At 44.1% G+C, this 17685-nt stretch overlaps 1 protein-coding gene across 12 annotated transcripts in view; it reads right to left on the reverse strand.

Annotated features, from left to right (window-relative positions):
* TNS1 (tensin 1) overlaps positions 1–17685 on the reverse strand; it is a 673270-nt gene that overhangs the window by 199738 nt on the left and 455847 nt on the right. For all 12 annotated transcript variants that reach the window (XR_012245040.1, XM_073634389.1, XM_073634393.1 and 9 more), the window contains 3 exons: positions 9946–9995; positions 3693–3864; positions 3517–3567 (listed from right to left, as the gene is read on the reverse strand). Coding sequence is in view for 11 of the 12 variants with exons in the window: in XM_073634389.1 (XP_073490490.1) it covers positions 3517–3567; positions 3693–3864; positions 9946–9995 (273 nt within the window). In the remaining variant the exon portion in view is untranslated. The remainder of the gene's footprint in view (positions 1–3516; positions 3568–3692; positions 3865–9945; positions 9996–17685) is intronic.

Below are 17685 nucleotides of genomic sequence, written 5' to 3' on the forward strand. Positions count from 1 at the left end.
GCCAAGCTACATGAATGTTTTCACAAGCTACTTCTAACTCCATACCCAAGGACATGCTTATATAATGACCTCATTAGGAATGGAATTTGAACAATTTAGTAAATTATCATACTAAAAAGCGCATTAAGGGCTAGTTCACACTTCCTGCATGGCGGTAATAGTGGTAACTGTGCACGGAGTCACAATGCACTAGCACACCAGTCACATGTTGGTGCTGTTGACTTCGACTGCTACCCAATGCACGTCCACAATGCACCTGTGTTGCAATGAGCTGCTAAAAACGGGGTTGGAAAGCTAACGTGTTTCGGGGGACATGCCCCCTTTCTCAGAGCTGAGGAATGGGCAAGCTGGGATTGCCTTGGACTGTGCATCTGCAGCTGGAGAGTTATGGGCCTGGAAAATCCAACCATATTCCCTCCAATGCAGGCAATTATAATATATTAATAAAAATAGAAAATATTACTTGCCATCTGAAAGCATCAAACCAGCTCTATACTAAAGATCTTTATTACACAACGAAAAAAAGCAACGCTTGTCCGGATTTTCAATGGGGGGAGGTGAGGTCTCGGTGCACAGGCTGAAGTAATCAATGACAGCTCCTCTTTATTCAGCCACATAGTAGCGTCAGTCTGCTCAGTGCTGCACACCAGCATCCAGTGCGCCTAATCTAATCGGTCTGTCCTAGAGCCGGTCTGCCGATATCGCTATGATGTCATCGCGCAGTCATGTCCATTTATTAATGTTCCTCAGAAGCAATAAGTTGTTAATAAGAGGATTTATAATTGGAGGTAAACACATTCCTTCTGGCACAAGACATCAGATACAGCACAGAGTCCGGATCACATTTCCTGCCAGGATCTTCAGCAGCCATACATCTCAATGTTCTTATTTAATGAGCAGACTCCTCGGCTGCTCTGTGCTGATTGCCAGTTCATGTAAACGCATATAAGCCAGCTATTGAAAGCTTGCGTCCTTCCAGCCGTAGAAGAATTGAAAATACCAGAGTGCCCTGACAATGGTGGGGTGGAAGGGTGTGGCGGGATTTGTAGTTCCTCAAAAATTGAAGGGCTGTAAGCTGCTTCATAAACCAACTTTGGTCCCACCACACCAGATTTCACAATATGGATTCCACTGAGCCCAATCAAGTCACGACATTTAGGCCTCATTCTAGCCAGTGGCGTCACTAGGGCTGGTGTCACCTGGTGCGGTAAAATATGGCGTCACCCCCGCCTACCAAGGGGGTGACAACATTTTGTCCTGCCGTTGCTCCTAGCAAAAATTCCCCCCCAAATCCCCCCTCGTCACACAAATCCCCCAATCCCCTTTCCTAACACAATCCCCCTCCTTGCACAAATCCCCCCTCCTTGCACAAGTCCCCCCAATCCCCCTCCTCACACAAAATCCCCCTCCTCATACAAGTCCCCCCAGTCCCCTCTGCTAGCACAAATCCCCCCAATCCCCCCTCCTAGCACAAAATTCCCCAATCCCCCTCCTCGCAAATATCTCCCCAATCCCCCTCCTCGCACAAGTCCCCCCAATCCCCCTCCTCGCACAACGTGGTTTCTTCTAAAACATGGCTTCTACCAGGCTTCAATCTACTACAACATGACTTCTGTAAGGCATCAGTCTGCTACAACATGGCTTTTTAAAGACCTCATTCTGCCTGATCATGGCTTCTATAAGACCTCATTCTACCACAACATGGCTTCTATTGGATGGTGTTCTACCAACAACATAGCTTAGATAAGACCTCATTCTACCAAAATATGGCTTTCATCAGGCCTCGATCTACTACAACATCGCTTCCATACAGTAGTAACCGCTTCTATTAGGCCTCATTCTACCACAACATGGCTTCTATCAGGGCACAATCTACTAGTATCTCTGAAGAAGAGGGGACACCCATCAAAACGCATCAGACTCTTCCTTCCACAAACGTTACTGGCCAGCGGACCATTCTAGACGAGCATCTGGTAGATTTTACATTTTGCTTGTTTTTTACCTTTGTTTGTGAGTATGTCTCATACGCTTTTTAAAGATTAAACAATTGTCGCAAAGGTAATGTGCGATGCGCCCTTTTTTCTTTTTAGAGTTCTATTTGGGTGTTCCGTGACCTGTTGAGAGTGGTAGCACAGCCAAATGCGGTGGCTAGGCCATCGGAGACATCTATTTTCAATCAGCCGAACAGCAATTTTTTAAGCGCAGGAGCATTTGTGTCTCTTTTTTTATTTATAATCTACTAACACATGACTACTATAGGGCCTCAATCTACTACTACTACATTACTACTATGCCACAATATGGCTTTTATCAGGACTCATTCTAGCACAACATGACTTTCTATGAAGCAACGTTCTACCAAGCCTCAGTCAACTACATGACTTCTGTAAGGCTACATGTACACTGGTCACCCCTAAACATAACTCTCCTGGCAGCAGAAAAATGCGAAATGCCGAAAAAAACTGGTACCGCGTTTTTCCTGCGATTTTTCTGCATTTAGGTTTATTCATAACATGCCTCTCCTGAACGCGATTCTTCTGAGTTCTGGAGAGAGATGTTTAACTGCCCCTAAACTCTAATAAAAGCCTATGAGTATAAGGACACATAGGCTTTTATAGAGTAGAGTTCAGGGGCTTTGACAAAAAAAACGCCAAAAGCTCCTAAACTCAAGTTGAGGAGCAGCAGTGTGTACATGAGGCTTTAGGAGTCAATCAGCTACAACATGCCTTCTAAAATACCTCATTCTACCCAAACATGGCTTCTACAAAAGTCATCCTACCACAACATGGCTTCTATTAGGCCTTGCCCTACCACAACGTGGTTTCTATAAGGCCTCATTGTACCAAAACATGGCTTCTCTCAGGACTCAATCTACTACCAAATCACTTCTATAATGTGCCACAACATGGCTTCTATTAGGCTTCATTTTAGCACAATATGACTTCTATCAGGCCTAACATATGACTACTTTCAGGCCCCGATCTACTACTACATTACTACTGTAAGGCCTTATTCTGCCACAATATGGCTTCTATCAGGGCTCATTCTAGCACAACATGACTTCTATAACATTTCATTCTATCAGAACATGGCTTCGCTAAGGCCTCATTTTACCAGAGCTTGGCTTTAACCAAGCCTCAATCCACTACAACATGACTTCTATAAGGTCTTAATATGCCACAACATGGCTTAAAATAAGGGTTTATTCTACCACAACATGGCTTCTATGCAACCTCATTTTACTGCAGCATGTCTTCTATTTGGCCTCATTTTACCACAACATGGCTTCTACCAGAGCTCATTTTACCTCAACATAATCACAACAAAATCTTATCATGCCAAAACTTGTCCTCCCCCATTACTTATTTTTACCAGAGGACCACACATGCTGCCACAGAATGGATTCCATTAGGTCACAGTCTATCACATCATGTTCTCTACAAGGCCAGATTCGAACTCAGATTCAGAACTCCTAGGAAACACAAATCTGTTAACAGTCTCTTTTGCAAATCTTACCTTGGAATGGAGTTTGTTGATATCATGTCTACTCTCAGACAAATTAAAGATCTAAAACCATAAACAGAGAAAGGTTAAAGTGGACAGACAGGGTACTCAGTTCTACTTTGATATCAGAGGTCTACAACGAGAGCAAGAGAGTTACAATGAGAAACGTGTCACTTCTTGTTGCTCACCAGATAATTGTCTCCATGTTTGGACTTCAGCATATGTGCCACCTCCTTAAGGTTCCTACAGAAGGTGGCCTCCTCCGTCCCCTGGGAATATGTGACGGAGATGATCCGCTCCGTGATGTAGGTGAGGTCGAGTTCACAGCTGTCCTCCATGGTGTGAATAAAGCTAAAACTCCTGTAACGATAGACAGGACAAGCCACATGAAACTCCAGGAGACGAAATACAGGGCTGAAACATCTAAAATAGGGATATTTTACCTGTAAAATGATTTGTAAAGCAATGCACATGTAATCCTTGCTGTGTTATTTGACTGCATACGACTAGGGAGGGGGTGGGGTGGCAATGCTTCTAAAAAGCAAGCATTCCCACAGTGAGCAAATGTTCATTATGGTAGGCACCATAAGGTGAACCTTTGATAGAAAGGGGACATGCCCTTGCGGATGTATTTTTGAAGGTACCAGCTCCAAGTATAACGATCATTTTTGAACCTTTGACCATTACTCAACACTGACAAAATGAGAAATACACCCCACACTGAGAAATACTTCTCCCTCAGTGCTCATAGAAAGAAATGATTTAAAATAACACAGGCAGCTACTATAAAAATAAACACTAAACCAGAAATATGCTGAAGTATAAATACCCAAACATTAGTAGCGCTCAGCGATCAAAACATTGTTGTGATTGCAAAAAAGTCCACATAATAAATGAATATAAGTAGATGTGCGTAAAGATTGTCCACCAAGATAGAAATCCTTGCAGATATAATAATCCAAAGGGTAACCTTCACCACACCACGTGTGTAACAATCCCCCCAAAGTAATGCACTTACCAAATAGTGCAGGGGAAGAGCTTGGTTATGATCTGCATCTCTCCATCTAAATGTGTTGCTCGTCACATGCAAAGAACAATGATACAACTAGCGTAATCCAGTAACTAGACATGTGTTTATTTAAAATATATTTCCCTTATAGCTGTACACTCACAATGTGACAGAAGATTAAAAGCATTGAACATCAAAAACTTGAAAGGGCGTTGACTCCTGTTTACCTCTCACCGCTACGGCGGTGTTCCCGGGTAAGGCAAGCAGGTGATCCGACGATGTGGGTTGCCGCGTGGTCACATGCTGACGCGTTTAGTCATCACTTCATCAGAGGACGTGGAGCCCGCCCTCTGACGAAGTGATGACGAAACGCGTCAGTGGGAAAACAAGTTTTTGATGTTCAATGCTTTTAATCTTCTGTCACATTGTGAGTGTACAGCTATAAGGGAAATATATTTTAAATAAACACATGTCTAGTTACTGGATTACGCTAGGTGTATCATTGTTCTTTGCTTGTGACGAGCAACACATTTAGATGTAGAGATGCAGATCATAACCATTTGAAGACAAGCTCTTTCCCAGCACTATTTGGTAAGTGCATACCTTTTGGGTGGATTGTTACACACGCGGTGTGGTGAAGGTTACCCTTTGGATTATTATATCTGCAAGAATTTCTATCTTGCTGGACAATCTTTACGCACATCTACTTATATTAATTTATTATGTGGACTTTTTTTCAATAACAACAATGTTTTGATCGCTGAGCGCTACTAATGTTTGGGTATTTATACTTCAGCATATTTCTGCATTACTCAACACTGCAGCTCAGGTCTTTACTCTGCACACCTAAACTGAATAATGGACTTAAAAAGGGTGACCTGTAGGCAGGTACAGACTACTTTCTCTATGGCAGGTGGCACTGCAGTTGGAGAGGAAGTCAAGGCAAGTCTATAGTTTTCTGGGTCACTGTGGAAGCTATCCAAATGGATGCTGCTGCCCCATGTGACCCTGGCAGCCATCTTGGGTCAGGCAGAGCCTATTTGAGGCTCTGGCTCTGAGGCTCAGCGTGCATTTTGCGAGTTGGTAGAGTAGAGACAGGTACTTTGCCTGGTAGGGAGAGGACTAGCGACAGGGAAAGGTTCCTGACAAGGTGGGAACGTGCAGGGCTTGCAACTTCTCTGGACATCTTCCCGCTTGAGCACAAGACAGCCAGGCTGCATTCTACCCCTCTCAACAGGTGCTGTCAGTTCAGCTGAATCCTGCTCTCTACATGATGTTGGACCTGTGAGTGTTCCCGGTTGGGTTGCCTTCCCACTAGGTTATTTGTGAACTGTCTTTGCATTATTTCAATACAAGTTCTTTCATCGTGCTAGGACTGTGTGTGTTATTGCCGCTGCTGCACCCCAACTACAGGTCAGTGTTTTGAGCATTTGCCTGACCATTAAGTTTGTTTGCTTATTTTCTGGACCCAGTTGGTCTTTGCCTATCGGTCTGTTACCCCTTCCATTGTCCATCATTGCTCCATTTACATGAATGGAATCTGGACTCTGTTTACCCTCTCCAGTGAGGTCTAGAACCGTGGACTCTGGACATCAGTTCTGCCAAGTCTGCAATTGTCTGCTATTTGCTCTGAATGTCCGTCTGAGAACTTACAACACAGAAGGTCAACTGACCTCTTCACAGACCTGAAACAAGGCAAAAAAGTCGGGTCCTGTGCTGCAAGCTTGTTTCAGGTCATGGACTCAATCGGGATCAGTATGACCGCCCCAGAGGCTGCCTCTTCAAAAACAAGTCAGCAATCTGGAGCTCCTATAATTCTATCCCACCCAAGTTCACTTCAAGGGTGACATGTTTCATGTGAATGTTGACATCCTGTCTGACTCCCAAAACATCCCCATAAACACACCACTTTCCACAGAAAAACAAGCCAGTGCGTGATATGGGAATCACATGTGCTGGTCGTATAAATGGGCTTCCTTCTCTCTCAAGTTCTGTCTGTACTCAGGAAATTTCCATGCTGGATTCTAGAGGATCACATGGGGAGGGAGGTATGTGAGCGGCCTCACCCTGTGTACCGACACAGCAGCCAGGACACCACATTTCTGGAGTTATCTGACCTTCTGTATATGGAACGAGGAAGTTTGAGTGCTATAAAAAAAAAAAAAGTGGCTGGCATTCTCCAGCAAACAGGCTAACTTTCACTGAATGATCCAAAAATCTGAACTGTGAATTCATATAAAGGCAACTAGTTCATCTAGAGTGACGTTTCTCAACCTTTCTACGCCAGAGGAACCCATCAAATAAGGCCTCTGGGAGCACCTGCTAAAACTAATTCATTGGTAGTCAATGAGAAAAATTCCCCTTACATCGGTGATCAGTGGGAAGAATGCTCCTTACATTGGTGATCAGTGGGAAGAATGTTCCTTACATTGGTGATCAGTGGGAAGAATGTTCCTTACATTGGTGATCAGTGGGAAGAATGTTCCTTACATTGGTGATCAGTGGGAAGAATGTTCCTTACATTGGTGATCAGTGGGAAGAATGTTCCTTACATTGGTGATCAGTGAGAAGAATGCTCCTTACATTGGTGATCAGTGAGAAGAATGTTCCTTACATTGGTGATCAGTGAGAAGAATGTTCCTTACATTGGTGATCAGTGGGAAGAATGTTCCTTACATTGGTGATCAGTGGGAAGAATGTCCCTTACATTGGTGATCAGTGGGAAGAATGTTCCTTACATTGGTGATCAGTGAGAAGAATGCTCCTTACATTGGCGATCAGTGGGAAGAATGTTCCTTACATTGGTGATCAGTGGGAAGAATGTTCCTTACATTGGTGATCAGTGGGAAGAATGTTCCTTACATTGGTGATCAGTGGGAAGAATGTTCCTTACATTGGTGATCAGTGGGAAGAATGCTCCTTACATTGGTGATCAGTGGGAAGAATGTTCCTTACATTGGTGATCAGTGAGAAGAATGTTCCTTACATTGGTGGTCAGTGGGAAGAATGTCCCTTACATTGGTGATCGGTGGGAAGAATGTTCCTTACATTGGTGGTCAGTGGGAAGAATGTCCCTTACATTGGTGATCGGTGGGAAGAATGATCCTTACATTGGTGATCAGTGAGAAGAATGCTCCTTACATTGGTGATCAGTGAGAAGAATGCTCCTTACATTGGTGATCAGTGAGAAGAATGTTCCTTACATTGGTGATCAGTGGGAAGAATGTTCCTTACATTGGTGATTAGCGGGAAGAATGTTCCTTACATTGGTGATCAGTGGGAAGAATGTTCCCTACATTGGTGATCAGTGGGAAGAATGCTCCTTACATTGGTGATCAGTGGGAAGAATGCTCCTTACATTGGTGATCAGTGGGAAGAATGCTCCTTACATTGGTGATCAGTGACAAGAATGTTCCTTACATTGGTGATCAGTAGGAAGAATGTTCCTTACATTGGTGATCAGTGGGAAGAATGCTCCTTACATTGGTGATCAGTGAGAAGAATGTTCCTTACATTGGTGGTCAGTGAGAAGAATGCTCCTTACATTGGTGGTCAGTAGAAAGGATGTCCCTTACATTGGTGGCCAGTGGCTAGAGTTCTCCTTACATTGGTGATCAGTGAGAAGAATGTTCCTTACATTGGTGGCCAGTGGTAAGAATGCTTCTTATATTGGAGGCTAGTGGGAAGAATGCTCCTTATATTGGTGATCAGTGGGAAGAATGCTCCTTACATTGGTGATCAGTGGGAAGAATGCCCCTTATATTGGTGATCAGTGGGAAGAATGTACCTTACATTGGTGGTGAGTGGTAAGAATGCTCCTTCCATTGTTGGCCAGTGGGAAGAATGCTTCTTATATTGGAGGCTAGCGGGAAGAATGCTCCTTATATTGGTGATCAGTGGGAAGAATGTTCCTTACATTGGTGATCAGTGAGAAGAATGTTCCTTACATTGGTGATCAGTGGGAAGAATGTTCCTTACATTGGTGATCAGTGAGAAGAATGTTCCTTACATTGGTGATCAGTGAGAAGAATGTTCCTTACATTGGTGATCAGTGGGAAGAATGTTCCTTACATTGGTGATCAGTGGGAAGAATGTTCCTTACATTGGTGGTCAGTGGGAAGAATGTTCCTTACATTGGAGGTCAGTGGGAAGAATGCTCCTTACATTGGTGGTCAGTGGGAAGAATGCTCCTTACATTGGTGGTCAGTAGAAAGGATGTCCCTTACATTGGTGGCCAGTGGCTAGAGTTCTCCTTACATTGGTGATCAGTGAGAAGAATGTTCCTTACATTGGTGATCAATGGTAAGAATGCTCCTTACATTGTTGGCCAGTGGGAAGAATGCTTCTTATATTGGAGATCAGTGGGAAGAATGCTCCTTACATTGGAGGTCAGTGGGAAGAATGCTCCTTACATTGATCAGTGGGAAGAATGCCCCTTATATTGGTGATCAGTGGGAAGAATGTCCCTTACATTGGTGGTGAGTGGTAAGAATGCTCCTTCCATTGTTGGCCAGTGGGAAGAATGCTTCTTATATTGGAGGCTAGCGGGAAGAATGCCCCTTATATTGGTGGTGAGTGGGGAAAATGCTCCATACATTGGAGGCTAATAGGTGCAAATGCACCCTTACAGCGGTGATCAGAATGCCACCTTTACAGGCAGCTAAAAACATAATTGGGTTCATGCAGCTGGCTTTGCAAGTAGCGCTGACCTCTGAACTATCCCGCACCATGAAATGAGAGGTCAATCAGCCACAGCTCCAGAAACTCCTTCCAACCTTTAGAGCAGGGATATGCAATTAGCGGACCTCCAGCTGTTGCAGAACCACAAGTCCCATGAGGCATAGCAAGACTCTGACAGCCACAAGCATGACACCCAGAGGCAGAGGCATGATGGGACTTGTAGTTTTGCAACAGCTGCAGGTCTGCTAATTGCATATCCCTGCTTTAGAGGAACCCTAGTTAGAATGGCTTATCTAGGAGCAGACAGCAAAGGGTAAGTATAGCAAGCACATTTTTTGTCCTTCTGGACAGGGTAGAGGAGGACAACTTCTGTTGGGTTTTTATTACTGATTGTTCCCCGCTGGGGACAACCTCTCTGTCTTTCCTGGTGACCACTGTTATCAGTACAAAAACTGATGAAAAAATCCAAACTTTTACAGTTGTCACCAGAGCAAGAGGTAAGAGTAAATCTTCCAATGGGCTTTAATTTGTCTTTTATATCCCTCTGGGGTTCAGCTTTACCATCCAGCTGCAATTTATTATATGGGAGGTGTACAGAGGTTGGGTAGTAGATTGTTGAAATTACTGAACGACAGCCAGGCTTGTCACACCTATCGCCTCCACGGGATGATCTGCTAGCACCATCATAGCAACGGGAACATTTCATTTACTGGTTTAAGGAGCAATAATGTGCATGCAGCTCCAAATCTCACCTTGATGGCCTGCGGCGGGATTGTGTACTCCTGGAGGACTTAGTGGAACCCTGTAAAGAAAAAAAAAAAAAAAAAAAGTACCACACAGGTTTATTTTCTCAAAATATGCATCCTTATTCACTATTGTATAAAATGCAGTTAACAACAGCAAATAAAGCAACTGTTGGCCCTGGCTTGTCAAACTGCAATGGCAACGAAAGTGTTAAAAATTGCCTTAGGCATGCTAAAATAACCTACAATAAAATTGACTGAGAGGCCAATTTAGCATGTCTTACGTGCACGTGAAGGTGCATTAGGCTTGAACTTTCATGAATTGGGGCCATTGTCTTCGGTATAGCTCCACCCTGCATTAACCACTTCCAGTCCAGGGCAGTTTGTTTTTTTTTGTTTTTTTTTTCCCTAGAGAATGAAATGGTGGGTGTTGCATATTTTTATGTCACACGGTATTTGCGCAGATATTTTTTTTTGGCAGAGATTGTTTTTTTATTTTTTGGGAAAAAAAACATACTTTAATTTTAATGCACCAAAAACACAATATAATACCTATTTGCTTGGCAAAATATAAAAGATGATGTTACACCGAGCAAATAGATACCAAGCATGTTTTGCTTTAAAATTGCATACGCCCGTGGAGCGGCTGGCGCCCAACCATGGTACCGAAAAATCTCCATAGGCAGTGCTTTAAAAGCTTTTACAGGTTACCAGTATAGAGTTGCACAGGAGGTCTTGGGGCTAGAAATATTGCTCTCCCTATGTTTGCGGCGATAACTCAATCGCTGTTTACATATGTATTTGTAAGTGAGCACGGCGAAACAGGGGAGCTTTAAAAAATTTTATTTATTTGAGTTGGTCTCTTTAAAAAAAAAAAAAAAAATTGTGCACATTGTTATTGCATGTACAGGGAATATAAACATCCCTTGTGGTAACAATAAGTAGTAACAGGTCTTCTTCACTGAGACATCTGGGGTCTATTAGACTCCAGATGTCTCCTCTGGCTTCCAAAGTATTGGATCAAACCAGGATCGGTTGGATCTGATGCTTACACAAGCCGGCAACTGTTTGTAGACAATAACCCCAAACCAGAAGTAAAAAAAATCCTCCAGCGGATGCCGCCAGTTGGGCATGATCCGGCACTTCAGGGGTAGGGGGAGCGCACTGCTTTTGCTGTGATAAGCCACAGCAGAAGCCGATCAGCGGGTGTCGGCCAATGAATGTCCGCCGCCACCGGCTGATCGGCGAGGAGAATGACAGAGCACAGCCCATGTAAACAAGCAAGAGCTCCGCCCTGACAGTGGGGATGTGATGGATTGCAAAGCACATCTCTTAGTGAAAGCAGAACACATAATACACAAAAACACTGGCTAGGCACACAGTTAACCCCTTTGATCACCCTAGATGTTTACCCCTTCCCAGCCAGTGTCATTAGTACAGTGACAGTGCATATTTTTACTGTATAAGTGTCAGTTAGTCCGTCGCAATATCACAGTCCCGCTATAAGTCGCCGATCACCATTATTAGTATAAAAAAATAAAAATAAATAACAATTCAAATATAAATATACACCGTAGCTTGTAGAGGCTATAACAAACCAATCAATATACGCATATTGAGATTTTTTTTCCCCAAAAAATATGTAGCAGAATACAGATTGTCCTAAATATATCAAGAAACGTGTATAAATGGTTCCCTATGAGAGCCGTCTTAACTGACAAGCCGGTCCAACTTTGAAAAAGGTTCCTGCACTACTTTGGTCCAACTTTGATCCTGCTTCAGCCCACTGAATATCATTGAAGTCGGATCAAAGTTGGATCATCATCTTAACTGATCCGACTTTGGCATGCGACTTCTGCTCTGAGGATCTTGAATGGGAACCCCACCCCAAAATAGAAAAAAAAGCGGCAAAGAGTTCCCCCTTTAAAGAACATACAACACCCTTCGGTCTGGTATGGATTTTAAGAGGAACTCCCACGCTAAAAAAACAGTGTGGGGATCCCCCTCCAATATCCATACCAGACCCTTTTCCTGACCTACCGGGCTGCTTGCTCGGATAGGGAGTGGGGACGAGCGGGCTGGACTATACCAGGCCACATGCCCTCAACATGCTGGGGTGGCTGCTTTGGGGCAGAGGGGGCCCTGCGCCCCCCATCCCAAGGCACCTTGTCCCCATGTTGATGGGGACAAGGGCCTCTTCCTGACAACCCTGGGCAGTGGTTTTGGGGGTCTGCGGGCAGGGGGCTTATTGGAATCTGGAGGCCCCCTTTAACAAGGGGGCCCCCAGATCTTGGACCCTCACCGCTATGGGAATCAGTATGGGGTACATTGTACCCCTACCCATTCACCTATAAAAAAAAAAGTGTCAGAAATAAAAAAAACAGTACACAGGTTTTTGACAAATTAATTAAAGCAGCTCCGGCGTCTCTTCTCCTTATGATTTCTTCTCCCTCCAGCGAGGTCTTCATCCTCCTGTTCTTCTCTCACCACTGATGACTTCCTCCGGTACAGTTCTTGTCCCGCTCTTGGTTCTCCTCTCTCAACTGTCTTCTCCCTCTGCCGGTTCTCTCTCCGTTGTCTTCTCCCGACGCTCGCTCCGGCTGAAATGCTAGGTCCGCAGTGTGGCATTACTTATATAGGCATGGGATGTGGCCACCCGGTGACGTCATCCAGAGGCCCCACCCCCTTGTCATGTCACCACCCGTGGCATGATGGGGCAGCGACATCACAAGGGGGCGATAAGCCCCCCCACCCACAGACCCCCACAACCACCGCCCAGGGTTGTTGGGAAAAGGCCCTCATCTCCACACCCCCCCCCCCCATGTTGAGGGCACCCCCTTTCTTGCATGCTCGGATAAGGGTCTGGTATTGATTTTGGGGGGACCCCCACACCTTTTTTTGGCGTGGGAGTTTCCCTTAAAATCCATACCAAATCAAAGGATCTGGTATGGTCTAAGAGGGGGAATCCTATGCGTTTTTTTTTTTAATTTTGGCATGGAAACACAAAGGTCCTGGTATTGTCGGGATCAAAGTCTGATCCCGTTCATTGAAGTCAGATGGAAGTCAGACTTCAAGTCGCAGGGCAAAGTCGGAGCCACAGTCGTACCACTGTCGTGTCTTACCTGTGTGAATCCATGTGATTTGAGCCCATTCATTTTGTATTGACACAAATTGCACCACAAAGTATCTGTTTCGGTATCGGAGCACTTGCGCAGGTACCGATACTCACATAAATGCTAGGTATCGGAACCAATACGGATACCAGTATCTGTGCATTCCTAGAATTCTCCAATGTCAATTGGGAATCTGTGGGATGTGCTACAAAAACACATCCGATCCATGGAGGCCCCCACCTCCCAACTTACAGGTTCTTCTACTGATGGCTTGCTGCCAGATGCCACAGCATACCCTCAGAGGTCTAGTGTAGAGTCCATGTCTCTATGGGTTATGGTGGGTGGTCATAATGTTGTGGCTAATCGGTGTATATAAGCCCTGATGAAAGGTCTCCAAAACCGTGTTGGCTCTCCCATCTACGTGTTGGACTTTGACCGTTGGCGTGGTGTCCTTACTGCTTCTCACATATAAAGCAACATAAACCTAATGGGGGTTTTGCCCTATGGCCTCTATCCCACCATAAACATAAAACAATCGTTGACCGAAGTTACATTTATACACTTTTTTTTTTTTAATGAATGTAATCAGATATTTCCAGGGACAGTCCTCCAATCCCCGGGGCTAAAAATGTCGGGAAGTTTGTTAGACACGGACAGGATATTTACTAAACACATTCTTCTCCTCCATGGATATGAAGCCAGCAATGTCACAGTGACGTTGTCCGAATTTGTCACACTGAAGTTTTAGAATAACACACTAATGTCTTTATCAAGCCTGATCTGTATCTGATTATCTTGCGGCTTCTCGGATTGTTGGTATTCACGCTGCCCAGGCCAAGTTTACTCCTCGCCGCTCTGCGTCTTGTCGGTGTGTTGCGTATTCAGGTCATTCGCAGAGCTCTGCGCACTTGTGACCGGTTTCGTCGGTCCTTTCGAAGTTTCATAGGCTGTCCCTGCAGAAATATCATATGGTCCCAAAACATAGGAGACCTTACCAGAGGATTTTAAAATTGCGCTCCATAGGACACAGAGGGGTTTTATTTATAAATCATCTGTTGAGCTACTCATCCTGCTAAACTTCACGTACATTTGTTCCATGTGAATGCTGGCAAAATCAAAATCTTAGAAGGCTATTTTCTCTCCAAGTCAGATGTTCTTCCTTCATAAGAATAATCTAATTTAGGAAAATGCCACAATATGGCCACTAGATGGAGCTGATGATTACAGGAATAAAATCTACTTATTTATCATGATTATTAGTGCCATATAATGAGCCACAGAGATAGCAGAGAACGATGCTAACTGATCGAGGAGTGTAACACAGACCGCACAGGAAATTATCAGCTCGTTGGGTTTCTGGCAGGATCAAATTGTATTTTTTGGCACTTATTAAAATTATATAAAACAAAACATTTTTAAAGGGATAATTATAGTGATATTAAACCCAGAGTATTTTGGCATGTTTATTTCAGGCCAAGTACAACAGGTACATTAGCTCAGGGGTCTCCAAAAGTTTCAGTATGAGAGCCACAGTGTATATTTTACAAATATTTGCCGGCTGAGAAAAAAATCCCCTTCAGAGACCCCTTTACATCAGAGGCCCTCTATTCAGGGTCCCCACTGGATTCTGTTTAACATTAGGGTTCCTCTAGCAGTCCCCCTTAAGTTATTATCCTCAGAGTCCCCATCAGGGTCACCTTTACATCCAAATTCCCAACAGAATTTACCTTAAATCAGCATAACCATTAGAGCCCCCCTTACAAAGTCCCTTACAAAGTCTCTATCAGTGTCCCCTTTACATCAGGGTCCTCATCAGAGTCCTCCCTTACATCAGGGTCCTCATCAAAGTCCCCTTTACATTAGGGTCCTCATCAGAGTCTTCCCTTACATCAGGTTCCTCATCAGAGTCCTCCCTTACATCAGGGTCCTCTTTAGAGTCCTCTCTATAATCAGGGTCCTCATCAGAGTCTTACAGAATCTAGGGTCTGGTGTTTGGAGGTGTAGGGTGTAACGGAACTGTCGCACACTCCTCTTGAGTGCTTCCATCAGTATACTGCTTTCTCCAGTCTGAACATAGATATACGATATTATAGCCGCCTATTACAACCAAGAACTAGGCAGGACTCATTTGACTGCAAAACTGGAACTTTTATTGAACAAACTTACACAGAACATGTACCCCACAGAAGAACATCCCCCCCCCCCCCCCTCCTGATCAGATTACCCTAACAACACAACCTGTACACAGGAAAATAATTACAACAACCGGCATATACTATAAACATTACGTTAATTGGCCACCTGGATGACTCAGCGGTCTCATTCCAGGTCAGACTTGTCGGCTTCGAGCTCACAAGGTACAATACACATTATTACAAGTATAAACACATCCCTCATTGGTTTGCTAGCAGAAATAGGTGTGTTAATTAGCACAATTAGCAATACAAACAGTGATCTCCCCCCTCCTCAGCCTACTTCGTAGACAACAGGAGACCCAGGGCTTTCCAGATCTTATTAGCCAGCTTTCTGTTCACATACATCTGTCTACTGTGTCCCAAGCTGGCAGAGACCATCATGGACCCCTTAATAATGTCCTTTTGCATTGCATAACAGGACATCTTCCTAAATGCTTGCAGATCCCTCAAATGCCAGGGCCCATAGTCAGTAGGCAAGAGGCTAGCATTCAGTCCTCTCCAAAAGCCTCTGTCCTGGGTGAGTCTGTCACAGCGGGGCTGAAGTGAAGACCATACAGCCCGGGCCAAACGTTTTGAGAATGACACAAATATTAATTTTCGCAAAGTCTGCTTCAGTGTTTTTAGATCTTTTTGTCAGATGTTACTATGGTATACTGAAGTATAATTACAAGCATTTCATGAGTGTCAAAGGCTTTTATTGACAATGACATTAAGTTAATACAAAGAGTCAGTATTTGCAGTGTTGACCCTTCTTTTTCAGGACCCCTGCAATTCGCCCTGGCATGCTGTCAATCAACTTCTTGGCCACATCCTGATAGCAGCCCATTCTTGCATAATCAATACTTGGAGTTTGTCAGAATTTGGGGGAGGGGGGGTTGACCACAAGCTCTCAATGGGATTAAGGTCTGGGTAGATTCCTGGCCATGGACCTAAAATGTCAATGTTTTGTTCCCCAAGCCACTTAGGGTGCTCCATCATGCTGGAAAAGGCATAGTTCCCTCACCAAACAGTTCTTGGAAGTTGCTCTCTGAGGATGGTTTTGTACCATTCTTTATTCATGGCTGTGTTCTTAGGCAAAATTGGGAGTGAGCCCACTCCCTTGGCTAAGAAGCAACCCCACACCTGAATGTTCTCAGGATGCTTTACTGTTGGCATGACACAGGACTGATGGTAGTGCTCATCTTTTCTTCTCTGGACAAGGTTTTTTCCGGATGCCCCAAACAATCAGAAAGGGGATTCATCAGAGAAAATGACTTTACCCCAGTCCTCAGCAGTCCAATCCCTGTACCTTTTGCAGAATATCAGTCTGTCCTGATGTTTTTTCTGGAGAAAAGTGGCTTCTTCGCTGTCCTTCTTGACACCAGGCCATCCTCCAAAAGTCTTCTCCTCACTGTGCGCCCTGATGTCCTCACACCTGCCTTCTGCCATTCCTGAGCAAGCTCTGCACTGGTGGTGACCCAATCCCGAAGCTGAATCAAATGCAGGAGACGGTCTTGGCGCTTGCTGGACTTTCTTGGGCGCCTGAAGCCTTCATCACAACAATTGAACCTCTCTCCTTGAAGTTCTTGATGATCCGATAAATGGTTGATTTAGGTGCAATCTTAGCAGCAACAATCTCCTTGCCCGTGAATCCCTTTTTGTGCAAAGCAATGATGACTGCACGTGTTTTCTTGCAGGTAACCATGGTTAACAGAGGAAGAACAATGATTTCAAGCACCACCTTCCTTTTAAAGCTTTCAGTCTGTTATTCTAACTCAATCAGCATTACAGAGTGATTTCCAGCTTTGTCCTCGTGAACAATGACACCTGGGTTAACGAGAGAATCACTGACATGATGTTTTGTGGCAGAGCTGAAATGCATTGGAAATTTATTTTTTTATGGGATTAAGTTCATTTTCATGGCAAAGAGGGACTTTGCAATGAATCTAATCACTCTTCATAAATTCTGGAGTATATGAAAATTGCCATCATGAAAAAACTTAGGCAGCAGACTTTGTGAAAATGAATATTTGTGTCATTCTCAGAACTTTTGGCCACGGTTGTAGACAGCCTCTGTTGACCTTAATCCTCATTCTATGTACATTGACGATATGCTAATGACCCTAGCTGAAGGCTTGATAAAATCCTGTAGAGGGCTGGATGTGGTCGTAGTTTGGAGACCCCTGCATTAGAGGAAGACGCCTTCCACCTGAGATCAGTTTGAGTTGCTTCTGACTTGATTCTTCTGTGCCTTTGTCTGCAATCACATTGACTTCACATTGCAATCACAATCACATTGACCTTTGTTTGCAATTACATATGGGAAAGAGGAAGTCAGATGTAGTGGAACAGAATACGGTGGATTTACAGAAACACAAAGCAAACATGAATGCCGCCCATTAAAGTCCAGTTCAAGACTGAAGTACGGCACGCCAAATCCTCCAAAACATAACAAACCAGGA

This window comes from Aquarana catesbeiana, linkage group LG06, assembly GCF_042186555.1.
Source record: "Aquarana catesbeiana isolate 2022-GZ linkage group LG06, ASM4218655v1, whole genome shotgun sequence".
Classification (NCBI taxonomy): Eukaryota; Metazoa; Chordata; class Amphibia; order Anura; family Ranidae; genus Aquarana; species Aquarana catesbeiana.